General features: G+C 42.3%; 1 protein-coding gene across 1 annotated transcript; it reads left to right on the top strand.

Moving 5' to 3' along the window:
- Positions 1-16,091: 16,091 nt before the first annotated feature.
- Positions 16,092-18,116, top strand: LOC121202618 (syncytin-2-like). The gene is made up of 2 exons (XM_055512971.1): positions 16,092-17,024; positions 17,145-18,116. Exons 1-2 carry the CDS (start codon positions 16,107-16,109, stop codon positions 17,580-17,582), a joined length of 1,356 nt encoding a protein of 451 aa, XP_055368946.1. The 5' UTR covers positions 16,092-16,106; the 3' UTR covers positions 17,583-18,116.
- The last annotated feature ends 559 nt before the right edge of the window (positions 18,117-18,675 follow it).

Genomic DNA, 18,675 nt, shown 5'->3' with positions numbered 1-18,675 from the left:
CCGAAGGGACGTGGACCTCCTCCTCCAAGGCAGGGAATAGGGGTGGCTGAAAACCTTATGCACACTGAAAAGGGGTTAGACCGGTCGAGGCACATGGCAGGGTATTGTGTGCAAACTCTACCCAGACCAGTTTCTGAACCCAGGAACCTGGGTTCTTGGAAGCCAGAAGACGCAAATCCACTTCTAGCTGTTGGTTGGCTCGCTCCGTCTGTCCGTTAGACTCTGGGTGGTATCCTGACGAAAAGCTGACTTCTGCTCCCACCAGTGAGCAGAACTCCCTACAAAATCGGGAGATGAATTGGGGACCCCGGTCGGACACTATGTCCTTGGGAAAGCCATGGAGACGGAACACCTGTTCCAACATCACCTGTGCCGTCTGTTTAGCAGTGGGTAATTTGGGCAGGGGAATGAAATGCACACACTTCAGAACCGGTCTACCACCGTCATAACCACCGTCTTCCCCTGTGACGAGGGCAGACCGGTTACAAAATCTAATGCGATGTGCAACCTTGGTCAACCCGGGACTGGAAGAGCGTGGAGCAACCTGTTGGAGAAATACTGCATTTAATCATTGAAACATTGTTGGAATTTATTTTGCTGATCTGCTCAAGCCTTGTTAGCTGTGCTATAGCCTTGAAGTTTCCTCCCTTCTGCTCTGCAAGAAATAGGGAGTACCAGTGTGTAGCATCCTTATCTGATGTGCCCAATGCTTGCTTTGTGCAGGAAATATTTCCCACGTATTGTGTGACCTCCCAGAATGCAATACATATTATGAGCTGAATCCCTGTCTTCTCTTCAGTGAGAGGAAGTTGCCTTTGCTGTAAACTGCTCACTCCTTGCAAGTAAAATCCTGAAGAAGGTCTCAACTGATTGTGTCTGCTTTATTTAAGATTTACGAAGGGAACTAACAATTTCCCTAACATAATTGGGGGCTCGTCCGGGATCCCAAGATCCTCGCTTTGCCGGGACATCGAGTCGGCGACTGAAGTCTGTGCACAGCCAGGTTTGGAACCTGCAGAAAATCCTGGGAGGTGAATTCCTGCCCAGATCAGACGCCGGCTGGTGGTCCGACGAGGCGAGGTGACGGGATCCTGAACCAGAGCCAGGACACAGATCAGGCGAGTATGAAAAGAGTAAATCCTAAGGTATCTTAAATTCCGTGAGTGGCTCACGAGTTAAAAGAAGACTGGGTCTTCAGAAGAGTTCCGTGACGAGGTCACGAGGTAAAAGAGGACGGGGTCCTCGTAAAATAGATTAATGATAGTTTGTCTGATTGAAGCAGCGGCAGAGTGGAAACCTGACGGTGTCAACGTAAACTCTGTGATCAGCTGGAGTAAATCAGACTATATAAATAAGTGTTATTGTTTGTCGGTCTCTAAGTGAATTTTAACTTCTTAGAGGAAGTCTCAGAGACCTTTTGTGTTGTGTGTCTGATTGAGATCAAAATTGAGAGGTTGGTTTGCTCAGACAGCTGTGTCCGCAGGAAACTAGTTCCTGTAGAAGCTTGGCACAGTCGATGATCTCTGTGAACACTGTGACTGATCGTTGATCTCAATCCTCGTAGTGAAGCAAATTAAAGAACACTAAGGGTGAAAACCTTGAAGGTGATTCCAAATACATGTCTAAAAGACAATCTCAGTCGACTATAATAATATATACATAACTTACCATAGTGGAAAAAGAAATTTGGATTTGATGGAAATTTAAAAAAGTAGAATTGTGTTAAAAATTTGATGGATAAAATAACTGTTGTAGCGGATTCAAATTATTAATAGTTTGATATTAATGCAAAACATTAATATACCTCGAAGTTGGGGCACCAGGTTTGTTTTAAAGCTGAAACCACGCTTGTATTAATCTAGTCAAAGCCAGATATCAATTCAATGAGTTACCACTCATGAACAACAATAACCGCCTTCTTGTGATAAAACCAAATCAGTCTCTTATGCCGTGAATTCTTGTCGCGGTTCAGTGACCTCTGTTTAAATCTGAAGAACAATGCACACAAAACCAGACTCCTTTTAACGTTTTATTAATCTAACACTACTGGATATATGAATAACATAATATGGAAATACTCAAATAAACAGAATAGAAAATGAGAGAACGATCAGAATGAGGTGATGAACAGTGAATGAATCAATGAGTGAAAACACAAAGAATGGTCAAGACCTGAGTGTGTGATGACTTTGATTAAGAGAAAAGAGTATTTGTCTCTAACTAATTCAAATCTAAGGATAACTAATGAATTTGGAATGATCAATTTTAGCGCTTTGAGAATCACCAGACTTCTCAGAGGATCAGAGATGTTCGTCTTGCCTTAGTTTGGAGCTGTAGCCGCTGTGCAGCGTCTCCCGTTACCGGTGGGTGGAGCAGGCGTGCCCTCTCTGGTCCAGGTGCCACGGCCTCTGGGCCAAGAATCGTCGCCCGCGGTGATGATGACGGCTCGGGGTCAGCGAAGTAACAGTCAGCCAGGCTGGACTTCCAAGGTGTTGCAAAGCGTCAGTGCTACTAAACTAGCCCAAAAAGCAAACGGGCTGGAATCTAATTTAATTGGTTCGATCAAAAATAGCGAGTCACTTAAGGACTGGTTGTAATAGTTTCAGTTTCGCGGAGTTTCTTGATGACTTTCTAACGTTACAAAAATCGTTGTTCGTTCGTGTCTCTAAGTTTAACTTAGGTTTACAAAATTTAAGAACAAAGGAAAATTAAAGAAAAGTAATGCGACGCAAAAAGGAAAAAGTGAAAAAGATTTGAAGATAGAGGGAAATCCGATTCCACTAGGGTGTCACTGGTTTAAATACCTCTGGGGCAGTGGTCACTGCAGGGCGGAGAAATGACTTCAGCCAGTGGTGAAGAGTTCCACCTCTTTTAGATCAGGAGACAAACTATTTGATTTGGATCGCTCCTAAATCTGGGATAACTAAGCTCTTCTCTTTTCATCAAGCTCAAAGTTCCATCACACCATAACACAATAAACATGTAATGATCACTTTGACACTCAAATAAGCAGAGAAGTCAGAATGGTTAACAGCAATATTAAATGCATAGAATATTAAGGTCTTATATGTGGTCCCTTAAAACGCTGTAACAAATTAAATGTTATTCATGATGCCTGGTCTTGTCTTATGTAACACCCAGTAAACACTAAAACATACACGGATAATAAATGCAAGCAAAATCAAATTATAAATGACCTAATCTGGACATTACTAATTAAACAATTGTAACACTTAAAAATGTGATACAATAATGAGGATACCGAATTGTAGCTGGTGGAAATAGTCCATGTGTATGTTGCACAGATTAAAAGAAGTAAAGGTGAGTCTCTCTATTTCAACTTTGTGCCTACACACAAAGGAGAGCATGGTGATGAGTTGAAGTCCCTTTGTACTTTAAGAATTTCCTGGCAAATCTGTAGATCAGGCATTGAACATCACACAGAAACCAATCTAATATCAAATGAAAACATTTTGTCCACAGAATACAATGACATCAGTTTCATGGAAGTTGAAAGTTCTGGTGCTTCTGAACCAGAACTTGTGTCCAAATGAAGTCTCTCATTCTCTTTGGTGAGCACATTCCACATTTTATGGCTGGTGGTCCCAGTTCTGGGAGAGACAGCTTCTTGGTGATAAATGTGACAGCCTCTCATTTTGGCATGATAAGCAGAGGTAGAATCCTGAGGGATTTACAGGTAGATCAACAAAGTGGACTCATGGTTCTTTGATATGGACCTTTGAGATGTTGGCGTCAATTGGTGCCTGTGGTGATAGAAGCCAGTCTCCTGTTGTGGAGAAAGATTCAGGGTCCCTTATCTCTGGGGACTGAAAGGGACGTAGGGGCTCTTCAAAGGAGGGAGTTAAGTTCACATGTAGGTCAGGTTACCTCAGTCCAGACGTGGATTGCTACATATTCCCCCACTTAGCTCATGCTGATCGAATGAAGATGGAGATCATCGTGAGGTACTTCCAGGCATCCACGAATGGCAGACAGGAACCTGTGGAACATTCTAATCCCATGAGTAGACTGGTGCTTCTCTACTTTTTTTTTTTGTATCCCCTTATAAAATCGAAGGGGAAAACCTGTCCTATGACTATGGGACGTCAAAGGAACTATTGTGAAAGAGTGGGACTCAGTACTAATAACCTTCTAACCAATGGTTGTTACCTAGCAACATTTCAGTTAACTAGTAGTAAAGAAACTTCTAAATCAAAAGGAAAAATATCTGGCAAAAGAGGGCCAACAAATGAGCCTAGTAAAAAAATAACATTAGGTCTAGTAAAACAAACAAATCTGCCATTACATGCTATAATCAATTAGTCAGGTTCCTACTGACTAAGGTGGGTTCCTTTGTTACCTATATGTATGTGTGTATGCAGGTGGGAGGAGAGAAGTTTAAGAAAGAAAAGGAGGAGAAGGGAAAGAAACTTTCTTTTAGGTCTCTAGAGTTCTAACTCTATAAGCTCGGAGGGTTCTGGTTCTGTGTCATCGTCACCTTCCTGGGTTCTTTTCTTCTTCACCATATTACTTAAGCGAGTGGTGCATTGAGCAATGTCTTCTTTGAGCTTTCGGGTGTGACCAAGGTAGAGATAGGCTATTCCGAACGTCAGCAGGTAACCTAAGCTTACGGCCACAACTAGAACAGTATCGGCAGTAGACCAGGCGTGGGTCAGGGGCCTAATTGGAGTTGCTTCCTGGGAGGCAATCTCTTTCAGTACATTGTCAATGGGAGCTACATCTCAGGTCTGAGCGCCTTCGTATTCAATTCTAGTAAGAGTACTTTCATCCAGCTCCAGCACGTGTTTACTGAGGAAGTCAGAAATTTCAACATTGTTCATATTGTTCAGATCAAAGATGGTAGCATGTCATATCATTATCATCCTTTAATCAACTTTGATGGATTGTCTGCGTGTCCCCCACTTAGTACATAGTTCACAAAATCAAACAACAAAACAACACAATGACCACTAATGAATTAATTTGGGTTCTTTGGTGGGCTTGTCCCCCACTTGGGAACTTTTGGTGGGAAGCTTTCTGGTTATAATCTGTTAGATCGTTCTTCCTATGTGGCCTGTATGCCACTTGTTGAAGAGTGTTCATGTAGTTTTGATTCATCTGTGTTTTGCGCGTGGAGGGTCATGGGCCTACATCATCATTACCCCCCTGTGGCAATGAGGCACCACGACCAAAAGAGAGTGAGGGCGTCGGAGCCATATGATAGTAGGTACATGATAAAGCACAATGACTTGCAAATGCCGTAAAATTGTTCCAACCAGTTCTGGATCGAATGTCCAGGCAGGCCTAGGATGGCGCCTTGTTTGGTCAATGTATCAGCCTGATTAGTGGGGTCGGAGGGCGCCACAGCGGTAAGGGTGCAGCATTGGACCTCTGTGGGCTGGTTGTGCGGGAGGGGCACAGGGTCACGGACTTGTGCCCAGATTCTGGAATGCTTGAGGTCTATTACTGGTTCCAAGCGGTTGAGTAGGTCTTGGCCTATCAATAGAGGAACCGTTTCCAGGGATGACACGTATACTGGATGAACAAACTTCATTGGACCAATAGACATATGGAAGAAAGGCATGGCTGTAAGAATGGTCCCTGTAGGGGCGTAAGGTTGAATCTTCAGGGAGCATGGATGCAGTGTAAGCGGTTTGCCTGTTTGCTGCATCATTGATGTCAGTTTGTTGAGCAGTGCAGTAGATATTAAAGTGATGTCTGAAGCTGTGTCAAGAAGAGCCTCCTGTTTGAAGGTGTTTTCCAGAGTGACTGCTAAGTGAGGTTTTCGTGCAACCCCCTTTTTAGTGATGTTCCCAAGAAATTGTAAGGAGGGCGGGTCACCTGGAATGAGCGGATCATCATCTTTGGGTGACTCATTAGAGTCCAGCTGAACTACCAAGACTGGACTGGAAGACTCTGGTTTCTCAGCCACACCTGTGGTGTTTGGGCTGGAATGTGTGAGTGGCCCAGTCCCTGTAGGGCTTAGTGAAAGTTCTTTCTGAATAATCAGATCTAGCTGAGGATCTGGCTGTACAGCTGTCAGTGACAAAACATCGGCTTTCCTATTCTTTTTCTCTCTGAGGTCTTGGGCAACTTGTTCAAGTGTCTCCAAGTCCTTTTCATTGAGGCCCGAGGCGTCAAAGTGGGGCTCATGTGGGGTATTTCTGTTCTCCACATAACCATTTCTATTCTCCTTCTTAGAGGATTTGCACCAAGGAGGACCAGGAGATATGTAAACTCGATGGTAACTGTTCTGTGCGTGTGGTTGTTCACCTATGTCCCCCCTTTGCATCCGGAAGTCACTTCTGTGCTGAGGGTTAGGTTAATCTTTAAAGGAAGCAGATGAAGGATGTTCCCTTTCATACCTCATAGAATTTGGCCTTCTGTCAGACCAAGATGGCTTGGGGTGGCTACGCCATGGGTTAGTTTTCTGAAACCTGTATGGTTCATGACTATCTTGAGGTCAATGAGATCTCCAGGGAGTTCTTTCGGTGTCCTTTGAGCCACCATCATAGGCTCCTTCTAATCTCAGAGGCAAATGTTTGGTGTCAATGTTGAACACAGTACTCGGCTCAGGATTCTTTGGATTAATCTCTTCATGTTTTGCAAACCCCAACGATGCCAGTTCACGTAGGTGTTGGCTGGTGGAGTTGCGTGGATTTGCTGAAATGCCAAGATGACTGCAGGTAGCAGGATGGAGGTTTTTGATAAAAAGTGTTTTGAAGTTCAGGTCTTCCTCCATTCCTGGTTCATTTCTAGAGCCGAAGTAGGCTCGAAGAAGGCGTCGGTAGTACGCCTGAGGATCTTCATGTCGGGCTTGCTTAATAGCAATAGCTGCATTAAGTCCAGATTGGGAGACAGTATCACTGTATTCCCGCTCTAGAGCATCGCATAGCAGGTCATAATCATCTCTGATTATGCTGGGTTGTCGTTCAATGAAATTGCTAACATCACGACTCGAGGTTAATTTGATAAGATATAACTTATCATGGGTTGTAGACTGTGGATACCTTTGCAGGTAAAAGCTGATGTCCTTTAAGTAGCCGGTGGTATCATGAGAACCACCAGGACTAGGATCAAAGCGCATGATGTTGCGTGCTATTTTATCCAAATCTCTCATAGAAGGTCTTTGTGGTGTGTTTTGACCTAGAGGGGAAGGAGGCAATGTGTTTGCAACCACTGGTGATGAGCTTCTGTGCGAATATTCTGCTCTCAGTGGTTCAGTTGGGAAGTATGAATGGAGCACGGCAAGTGGCGGCTCCTCCTCCTTGGGAGGGATTGCGTCCCTTTTTGTTTGCTGGTAAAAGGCATCATGGGAAGTGTGTGTCTTCCCTATTTCAAAAGAATAATCAGGACCTCTTCTATCCTTAGCTAATTCTTTCTCATGTTTTTCTTGGAGGCGTTTCGTTTCGCATGTCTTGTTTTCAGCAACAACCAATTGATGGCGCAAGTGTTGGATTAGTCGTTCCTTCTCTAGTAGTAGGTGTGTTTGTTTTAACTGGATGGACATTATCATGGCCATCCGTTCCAGCATTGTTATCTTATCCTTTTCGTTCAAGGACTGGGTTAGGGCGTCAGCAGTGAAGTCTGTTAACAGGTTGTCAAGTTCCTTCACCGTAGATCCCTGGATGTATCCAGGAACAAAAGCTTGGGTCAGCTCATCAATTATTTAAATTCGTTTCTTTAACTACAGTAGATCAAAGGAATTAAATTGTTTTTATGGAAGTTATTTCTAAAAAAATTTTATACACCATATGGCAATCAAAGATAACAGGTAAAAATCAATCAAATAGAATAAGCTAAAAGCTAAAAATGCAAAGGTAATTTAGCCCACTCAAAAAAAATTCAATAATAGTTTGCAATATCAAAGCAATTGCAGTCTATATTCAAAGATCAGCAGTTACCTATGCATTAATTTTAACTTCACAAAAAAAACCTCATTAAAGTCATACAATGTATGATTCAATCCAAAGTGAGTAAATAGGATTAATTGTGACTAGTCATAAGCAAAACAACGTTTGTTAACAATTAAGGCTATTTAGGTCCAACTATGAGATGCCTTGGGCCTACTCTGCTGGAATTCCTGCTTTGTGACTCAGTTAACCAAATCGGCCACTGGGTGGAGGCAGAGAGTATCACTCGGATTTTAATTCCGTTTAAGGACGACAGGGCGCTCTCGACTGGGAGGCGCTGTAAGACGATGACGTCAGCACCGACAACTTTTGGGCACGCCCCTTGAAAGGCGCTCGCTGCAGGTAAAGTTTTAGGTCAGTCGCGCTCTGGCTGCAGGTCAGAGCACTTAGTTCATACACTTAAGTTTAGCACGGCGGCTACACGCTTTGGGCTCCAAGGCCCAGCAACAGTTCAACGTTTGAACTCAACAGTATCAAGTCTTAACAACTTTGGATCATTTATTTCCCACTTGGCATTGCACAGTGGGCAACTTCAACGTTTTCACTATTTTAACCGGTTTTCTTCAATAACAATAGAGTCCGTATGACTCACCAAGATAATGCGCAATAAACGTCACTCTTCCCCTGTCAAACGGTTTATTTGAACAGTTTATAGGGAGCTGGGTAGCTAGTCCAGCTGCTCTAAAGGGAAGGTCTGGATCAGAGGTGAATTAACTGGAACACGCAGAGAATCGACTTAATCCAGGGCGCAGCCCGTAGTTCTGGAACACGCAGCAACCAAGGAACTCGCCAACAAGGCCTTTAATTTCACACAAGCGTACGGCGACGCTCAGTTATAACAATGTTTGCAAACACGCTTCAATCAAAACAATATTCTTCTTCTGCGTATTTCTGACTTCGTCAGCAACGCTTAATTATCTGCGCGCCCCTCTCGGCTGGAGGACTTGCGCGGCGCGGACTTAAACAACAACACTCCACAGCGCACGGCCGTGTCCACTCGTTTTATTGTAAACCAACTAAGCTTCAGATCAAGCTTTTTCGAAAGTCAAACAAGAAATGCACCAACAACTGTTCAACCGAACTATGGTTCGCAACGTTCTCAGACAAACAAAGGTATGAAATAGCGCCTCACACGGGGCACCAATAATATGTAGCGGATTCAAATTATTAATAGTTTGATATTAATGCAAAACATTAATATACCTCGAAGTTGGGGCACCAGGTTTGTTTTAAAGCTGAAACCACGCTTGTATTAATCTAGTCAAAGCCAGATATCAATTCAATGAGTTACCACTCATGAACAACAATAACCGCCTTCTTGTGATAAAACCAAATCAGTCTCTTATGCCGTGAATTCTTGTCGCGGTTCAGTGACCTCTGTTTAAATCTGAAGAACAATGCACACAAAACCAGACTCCTTTTAACGTTTTATTAATCTAACACTACTGGATATATGAATAACATAATATGGAAATACTCAAATAAACAGAATAGAAAATGAGAGAACGATCAGAATGAGATGATGAACAGTGAATGAATCAATGAGTGAAACCCAAAGAATGGTCAAGACCTGAGTGTGTGATGGCTTTGATCAAGAGAAAAGAGTATTTGCCGCTAACTAATTCAAATCTAAGGATAACTAATCAATTTGGAATGTTCAATTTTAGCGCTTTGAGAAACACCAGAATTCTCAGAGGATTAGAGATGTTCGTCTTGCCTTAGTTTGGAGCTGTAGCCGCTGTGCAGCGTCTCCCGTTACCGGTGGGTGGAGCAGGCGTGCCCTCTCTGGTCCAGGTGCCACGGCCTCTGGACCAGGAATCGTCGCCCGCGGTGATGATGACGGCTCGGGTTCAGCGAAGTAACAGTCAGCCAGGCTGGACTTCCAAGGTGTTGCAAAGCGTCAGTGCTACTAAACTAGCCCAAAAAGCAAACGGGCTGGAATCTAATTTAATTGGTTCGATCAAAAATAGCGAGTCACTTAAGGACTGGTTGTAATAGTTTCAGTTTCGCGGAGTTTCTTGATGACTTTCTAACGTTACAAAAATCGTTGTTCGTTCGTGTCTCTAAGTTTAACTTAGGTTTACAAAATTTAAGGACAAAGGAAAATTAAAGAAAAGTAATGCGACGCAAAAAGGAAAAAGTGAAAAAGATTTGAAGATAGAGGGAAATCCGATTCCACTAGGGTGTCACTGGTTTAAATACCTCTGGGGCAGTGGTCACTGCAGGGCGGAGAAATGACTTCAGCCAGTGATGAAGAGTTCCACCTCTTTTAGATCAGGAGTCAAACTATTTGATTTGGATCGCTCCTAAATCTGGGATAACTAAGCTCTTCTCTTTTCATCAAGCTCAAAGTTCCATCACACCATAACACAATAAACATGTAATGATCAGTTTGACACTCAAATAAGCAGAGAAGTCAGAATGGTTAACAGCAATATTAAATGCATAGAATATTAAGGTCTTATATGTGGTCCCTTAAAACGCTGTAACAAATTAAATGTTATTCATGATGCCTGGTCTTGTCTTATGTAACACTCAGTAAACACTAAAACATACACGGATAATAAATGCAAGCAAAATCAAATTATAAATGACCTAATCTGGACATTACTAATTAAACAATTGTAACACTTAAAAATGTGATACAATAATGAGGATACCGAATTGTAGCTGGTGGAAATAGTCCATGTGTATGTTGCACAGATTAAAAGAAGTAAAGGTGAGTCTCTCTATTTCAACTTTGTGCCTACACACAAAGGAGAGCATGGTGATGAGTTGAAGTCCCTTTGTACTTTAAGAATTTCCTGGCAAATCTGTAGATCAGGCATTGAACATCACACAGAAACCAATCTAATATCAAATGAAAACATTTTGTCCACAGAATACAATGACACCAGTTTTATGGAAGTTGAAAGTTCTGGTGCATCTGAACCAGAACCTGTGTCCAAATGAAGTCTCTCATTCTCTTTGATGAGCACATTCCACATTTTATGGCTGGTGGTCCCAGTTCTGGGAGAGACAGCTTCTTGGTGATAAATGTGACAGCCTCTCCTTTTGGCATGATAAGCAGAGGTAGAATCCTGAGGGATTTACAGGTAGATCAACAAAGTGGACTCATGGTTCTCTGATATGGACCTTTGAGATGTTGGCGTCAATTGGTGCCTGTGGTGATAGAAGCCAGTCTCCTGTTGTGGAGAAAGATTCAGGGTCCCTTATCTCTGGGGACTGAAAGGGACGTAGGGGCTCTTCAAAGGAGGGAGTTAAGTTCACATGTAGGTCAGGTTACCCCTCTCGGCTGGAGGACTTGCGCGGCGCGGACTTAAACAACAACACTCCACAGCGCACGGCCGTGTCCACTCGTTTTATTGTAAACCAACTAAGCTTCAGATCAAGCTTTTTCGAAAGTCAAACAAGAAATGCACCAACAACTGTTCAACCGAACTATGGTTCGCAACGTTCTCAGACAAACAAAGGTATGAAATAGCGCCTCACACGGGGCACCAATAATATGTAGCGGATTCAAATTATTAATAGTTTGATATTAATGCAAAACATTAATATACCTCGAAGTTGGGGCACCAGGTTTGTTTTAAAGCTGAAACCACGCTTGTATTAATCTAGTCAAAGCCAGATATCAATTCAATGAGTTACCACTCATGAACAACAATAACCGCCTTCTTGTGATAAAACCAAATCAGTCTCTTATGCCGTGAATTCTTGTCGCGGTTCAGTGACCTCTGTTTAAATCTGAAGAACAATGCACACAAAACCAGACTCCTTTTAACGTTTTATTAATCTAACACTACTGGATATATGAATAACATAATATGGAAATACTCAAATAAACAGAATAGAAAATGAGAGAACGATCAGAATGAGGTGATGAACAGTGAATGAATCAATGAGTGAAACCCAAAGAATGGTCAAGACCTGAGTGTGTGATGGCTTTGATCAAGAGAAAAGAGTATTTGCCGCTAACTAATTCAAATCTAAGGATAACTAATCAATTTGGAATGTTCAATTTTAGCGCTTTGAGAAACACCAGAATTCTCAGAGGATTAGAGATGTTCGTCTTGCCTTAGTTTGGAGCTGTAGCCGCTGTGCAGCGTCTCCCGTTACCGGTGGGTGGAGCAGGCGTGCCCTCTCTGGTCCAGGTGCCACGGCCTCTGGACCAGGAATCGTCGCCCGCGATTGATGATAACGGCTCGGGTTCAGCGAAGTAACAGTCAGCCAGGCTGGACTTCCAAGGTGTTGCAAAGCGTCAGTGCTACTAAACTAGCCCAAAAAGCAAACGGGCTGGAATCTAATTTAATTGGTTCGATCAAAAATAGCGAGTCACTTAAGGACTGGTTGTAATAGTTTCAGTTTCGCGGAGTTTCTTGATGACTTTCTAACGTTACAAAAATCGTTGTTCGTTCGTGTCTCTAAGTTTAACTTAGGTTTACAAAATTTAAGGACAAAGGAAAATTAAAGAAAAGTAATGCGACGCAAAAAGGAAAAAGTGAAAAAGATTTGAAGATAGAGGGAAATCCGATTCCACTAGGGTGTCACTGGTTTAAATACCTCTGGGGCAGTGGTCACTGCAGGGCGGAGAAATGACTTCAGCCAGTGGTGAAGAGTTCCACCTCTTCAGATCAGGAATCAAACTATTTGATTTGGATCGCTCCTAAATCTGGGATAACTAAGCTCTTCTCTTTTCATCAAGCTCAAAGTTCCATCACACCATAACACAATAAACATGTAATGATCACTTTGACACTCAAATAAGCAGAGAAGTCAGAATGGTTAACAGCAATATTAAATGCATAGAATATTAAGGTCTTATATGTGGTCCCTTAAAACGCTGTAACAAATTAAATGTTATTCATGATGCCTGGTCTTGTCTTATGTAACACTCAGTAAACACTAAAACATACACGGATAATAAATGCAAGCAAAATCAAATTATAAATGACCTAATCTGGACATTACTAATTAAACAATTGTAACACTTAAAAATGTGATACAATAATGAGGATACCGAATTGTAGCTGGTGGAAATAGTCCATGTGTATGTTGCACAGATTAAAAGAAGTAAAGGTGAGTCTCTCTATTTCAACTTTGTGCCTACACACAAAGGAGAGCATGGTGATGAGTTGAAGTCCCTTTGTACTTTAAGAATTTCCTGGCAAATCTGTAGATCAGGCATTGAACATCACACAGAAACCAATCTAATATCAAATGAAAACATTTTGTCCACAGAATACAATGACACCAGTTTCATGGAAGTTGAAAGTTCTGGTGCATCTGAACCAGAACCTGTGTCCAAATGAAGTCTCTCATTCTCTTTGATGAGCACATTCCACATTTTATGGCTGGTGGTCCCAGTTCTGGGAGAGACAGCTTCTTGGTGATAAATGTGACAGCCTCTCCTTTTGGCATGATAAGCAGAGGTAGAATCCTGAGGGATTTACAGGTAGATCAACAAAGTGGACTCATGGTTCTTTGATATGGACCTTTGAGATGTTGGCGTCAATTGGTGCCTGTGGTGATAGAAGCCAGTCTCCTGTTGTGGAGAAAGATTCAGGGTCCCTTATCTCTGGGGACTGAAAGGGACGTAGGGGCTCTTCAAAGGAGGGAGTTAAGTTCACATGTAGGTCAGGTTACCTCAGTCCAGACGTGGATTGTTACACTGTGATAACTGAAACAGTTAAAAGAACAAGATGGGGAATATAATAAAGGGACCAGTTAAAAATTCATGCTATATGCACAACAAAATTTTGAATTAAAAATAAACACTAAAGGGGTGTATAAGTATGGAACAAATTAAGTGTAGACATAAAAAATATTAATGAAATGATAGAAATATAATAGAAACTATATAATAGATATTATTTAATAATTGTTTTATATTAATATAAAAATAGCCTATAATACAATAATAATATAATTGATGTGCTTAAATATAAATATAAAGGCATGCGTCAATTAAAATATAGGAAAGAACAAGCTCATTGATTAATTAGATGGAACGTTGTGGAAGTGGTGCACGAATATTAACATTCTGTTATAATTCCTTATTGTTAAAATACTTTGTGATGTATGAAACCAACAGTCTATGTTCGGATATTGAATACAAATCAATGAAATGAAGCAAAAGCAACAATGTTTGCTGTAGACAGTGAAGGATGCTATTGGCACTGACTTATGTGTAAGACTGCATGATTACCCACAAATTACCCTAACCATATTTGTCAAAAAGGAAAACCTGCACAAGGTTGTTAACAGAGTTTATGATTGGAATCCAAAATAAAAGTGTGAATACAGCTCAATGACGGTGTGAAAGAGAATAGCTCTGAACTGGAAAACCCAGACTGTGCCCACAGCCCACCTTAGAGGAAATCAACAATCAGCAACAGCGTGCTTTAGGTTTGGCAGAGAGACGCAGCCCATACTGCACGGCTGAGGCCACAGACCAGCTGACTGTCCACAGAATGATTCTGCTGGGGCAAAGTGATGGGCGAGAGGCCGATGGGGTTCCAGTACCAGTGTAGATAACACTGAGGAGGGAGGTGAATGCACTGACACACTCCACAATGAAGATACACACACACACGCACACGCAGATGCACTCACTGATGATGTCACAGCTAACAGCAATGAAGAATGCTTGCTATGCTTAGACTCAGAAATGCTCACAGCTAACTGCAATGAAGAATGCTTGCAACACATTATTAATAATGCCTTTTGTAGCATCCCAGTTCCCCCAGGTTCACAATTTTGGTTTGCGCTTATTTACAAAGGTCAGCGATGCATGTACACCAGGCTACAATAAGGTTATTGTAAAAGCCCGACTAGTTTCCGACTAGTGTATGCCAGCAAATTTTGCTGAAATTACACCCCCACACAGTAGTCAGATATTACTGTACGCAGATGATGTTCTGGTAGCGTCACAGACTGAAGAAGAATGCAGGAAAGATACTGTAGCACTTCTTTCATTTCGGCCAGAGAACAGTCACAAGGTCAGTAAAAACAAACTGCAACTGTTGAAGAAAGAACTTAAATATTTAGAACAAAGTGGACAAAAATTGATCTAAATAGAGTTTTTAAAAGTAGAGAACCTAGACCAAATTTACAGGAAAACCCAATACCTGGTTCTGTATTTGTCTTTGTGGATGGACCAAGCACAAAGTCTGAAACAAAAAAAAAACGCAAAGTGGCTGTGTGGTTCTGACTGATAGTGAGACCTTGAAAGCAGAACCGCTACCCCCACACTACAGAGCACAAGCAGCAGGAATAATTGCACTGACTAAGGCATGCAAACTCAGGTCAGATAGTTACCATCGATACTGATAGCAGATACGCACAATGAACTATTCATATATTTACCAGTCAATGGGAAAATAGAGGCATGATGACATCAACGGGAAAGACTATAATGAAGGTGATTTAATGAAAAATTTGTTAAAAGCAGTACAACTACCAGCAAAAATAGCCATTTGATACACTGCACTCTCAAAAGTGAAAAGAAAAATGGACTCAAAGGACAAACTGCTGAAAAGTTATTACTATGTTTGACGAGGGGAACCTGTCCTACCAACATCCCTCTATAAAGGAGCAGCAATATTGAGACGTGGGCCTTGCCATGTCTCAACGGGGGGATGGTATGGATAAAAAACAAATACTATACTGCTTATGCATTTACAAATTATTCTAAAAAATTTGTTCCTGATGTATCACATGCGCTAAATATAACCCTCAAGGAAATATTTGACAAACCAATTTAACAACCCTTCCAATGCCTTCCATATGTCAAAGGTGTTAAAACATCACAAGAAATGTTTTTCTGAAAATGCTTCTCAAGACATGCCTTGTCCACAGGAGGGACCATTGCAGGTTGGTGACTGGGTGTTCATCAAAGTCATAAAGTGCAAGAACTGGACCCCACCCCGATGGAAGGCCCACACAGAGTGACGCTGACGACACCTACAGCCTGCAAAGTCGAAGGCATCTCCCGGTGGATACACAACACACACTGCAAAAGACAACAGGTACAGGCAACCGAGTAGTATTGTCCGTGAGAAAAAACCCAACTGAGGGAGGGGAAAAGTCTGCCTACAAAGGGGGTCAGCAGCATTTAGAGCACTGGTCGTCTCAACGGCAGTGAAGAAACCAGCTGTACACTTCTCTCACACATTCTCATAAGGAGATACTATGAGGGGACACTGTCCAGCCATGGGAGTTGTACTAACTGCCCTTGTACTGTTGATTGATGCTAGGCCACTCCCTGACCTCATCCAGGATGAGGAGAGACCTCCTGACCAGTATCACACTAACTCGTGGTATCGTTACATGAAGTTTCTTGCTAAACAGAGCACTCATAATTTTACTGAAAGTGGCTGTTATGTGTGTGGAAACATGCCAAAATCTGTTGCGAACCCCGATGTACAAATTCAGCCTGTAGACCCACAGCGAGAGCAATTATATCCAGACACTTTACGTTCACTGGTGTCACCTGATGCTTTCTATGCCTCTTTCCGAGGTCAAACGAAAGGACTAGTTCCACGTCCTCCTCCATACCAGGGTCATAATTATACACGGTTTTTGAGTGCCAACTTCTCCACAGACACCTTATTTGATCATGTTCCTTTTCCTCCTCAGTTCAAGGGACACTGTTTCCAGAGCAGCAGCTTTTCTCTTTTAAAGAATAAGGATTTAGCCATCTCAGTAGGGGAAGTTCCCCTGAAACACTGCCAGACTGTGAAGATGCCTTGCACTCGTAGTGCCACCCATTTCAACATTTCTGAGGCACCAAAGGGAGTTCAGTGTGTCTCTTATTATGATGGTCCTGATTTCATGGGGACTCTCCCACAGTCTGAAATCAATTATGTTTGTGGGCACACAATCTATGTGCATCTTCCACCCAATTGGGTAGGACGCTGTGCCCCTGTTTATGTTTCAGATGGCTCCTACGTGATAACACCACAGCAGATGACTTCCAAGGGACGGATACGGAAGCGAGAGATTGATCTGAAGGAAAGTGATCGGATCTGGGGATCAGTTGTCCCCATGGACAAGAAGCTCTGGACTACAGGCCAGAAAGTGGCACTATCCCTATTTCCATGGTTGGGGGTAGGAAAAATCAGAGTTGAAACCATAAATTACCGCATGACCCTGTTCTTCAATGTCACGGTAACGGCCCTTGCCAGTATAGATCGTCGTCTCACCGCCCTAACACTCCGTGAGTTACAGGACCGCCTGGTGTTAGATCTGCTCACTGCAAGCCAAGGTGGAGTGTGTGCAATAGTGGGCCCCAAGTGCTGCACATACATTCCAGGAGACGACCAAGACGCAAAGGTCACCCAACAGGCACTCCGTGACCTACAGCACATATCCAATGTGCAGGCGGCTGATGTAGTGAAAGACAAATCCTGGTTTGATTGGTTTAGGTCTGGCACATGGACTGACATTATGATGAAGATTTTTGGAACGATTCTACTGATTCTTTTGGTTCTGATGCTGATTGTGTTGTGCGTAATTCCCTGTTTGAGGGCCATGATCATCAGGCTGGTGAATCACGGCCTTCTCAGGGTGTGCGCAGTCATGCACTCTCAACAAATACACTATACACCTTTAAAGCTTGATAACTGTGAAGAGAACCTCCACGATGTCGACGGAAATGGACGCTAAGCTGTAAATATTGTGCTTCTGTGCTTTAGACCCTGCCTACGACGTTGCAACATTTATTTCATGTTTTATGATGACTGCACTGAAAATCAAAAGAAGTTGTGCTGTTCTGATGTATGCATGATTGTCTAATATATGTTTCAATGTTAAACAGGAGGGAAATGTTGGAGAAATACTGCATTTAATCATTGAAACATTGTTGGAATTTATTTTGCTGATCTGCTCAAGCCTTGTTAGCTGTGCTATAGCCTTGAAGTTTCCTCCCTTCTGCTCTGCAAGAAATAGGGAGTACCAGTGTGTAGCATCCTTATCTGATGTGCCCAATGCTTGCTTTGTGCAGGAAATATTTCCCACGTACTGTGTGACCTCCCAGAATGCAATACATATTATGAGCTGAATCCCTGTCTTCTCTTCAGTGAGAGGAAGTTGCCTTTGCTGTAAACTGCTCACTCCTTGCAAGTAAAATCCTGAAGAAGGTCTCAACTGATTGTGTCTGCTTTATTTAAGATTTACGAAGGGAACTAACAATTTCCCTAACACAACCCCGCTGGATGCTGGTGAGAAACTTTACCCATGGCGCAGGTTGGACAGGCGGCGACGTACGTCCAAGCACTCCAAGCACTCATAGTGTCCATTGTTACAAACACCCCCAAGACCAAACAGGACAGAACCCACAAGCAGTAACAGGCGAGGATGGCAGAATACAAAACGATATTTATTATTACTACACAAAACAGAGGGTCACTACAGAGTAGGCAAAAGGTTCACCAACTAAACTGAGGAGCACTGCGAAGCAGGACCAAACAAACTAAACAGAGGAATAACGCTAAACAGAAGTATCTACAAAACAAAATCAGGACACAATAGGTCACTGCACTGAGTAGGTAAAATATAAATTATAAAATATAAAAATATAAAATATAAAAGAGTAACAAGGCTTTCACAAACTACAGAGTCAGGCTCTACACCTCTCTACAAACATAGCCAAATTAGGAGTAGAAGGGCTGTTCACAATCCAAACTAAACAAAACCAACCGTCATACAGGAAGCCAGAACAGAGAGTCCACCATGACACACTGACAACTGGAGGAGTCTC

The sequence above is a fragment of the Betta splendens genome, chromosome 11 (assembly GCF_900634795.4).
Source record: "Betta splendens chromosome 11, fBetSpl5.4, whole genome shotgun sequence".
NCBI lineage: Eukaryota > Metazoa > Chordata > Actinopteri > Anabantiformes > Osphronemidae > Betta > Betta splendens.
Note: the sequence above shows the minus strand (reverse complement) of the source record. Positions and strands in the feature narration are given on the sequence as shown.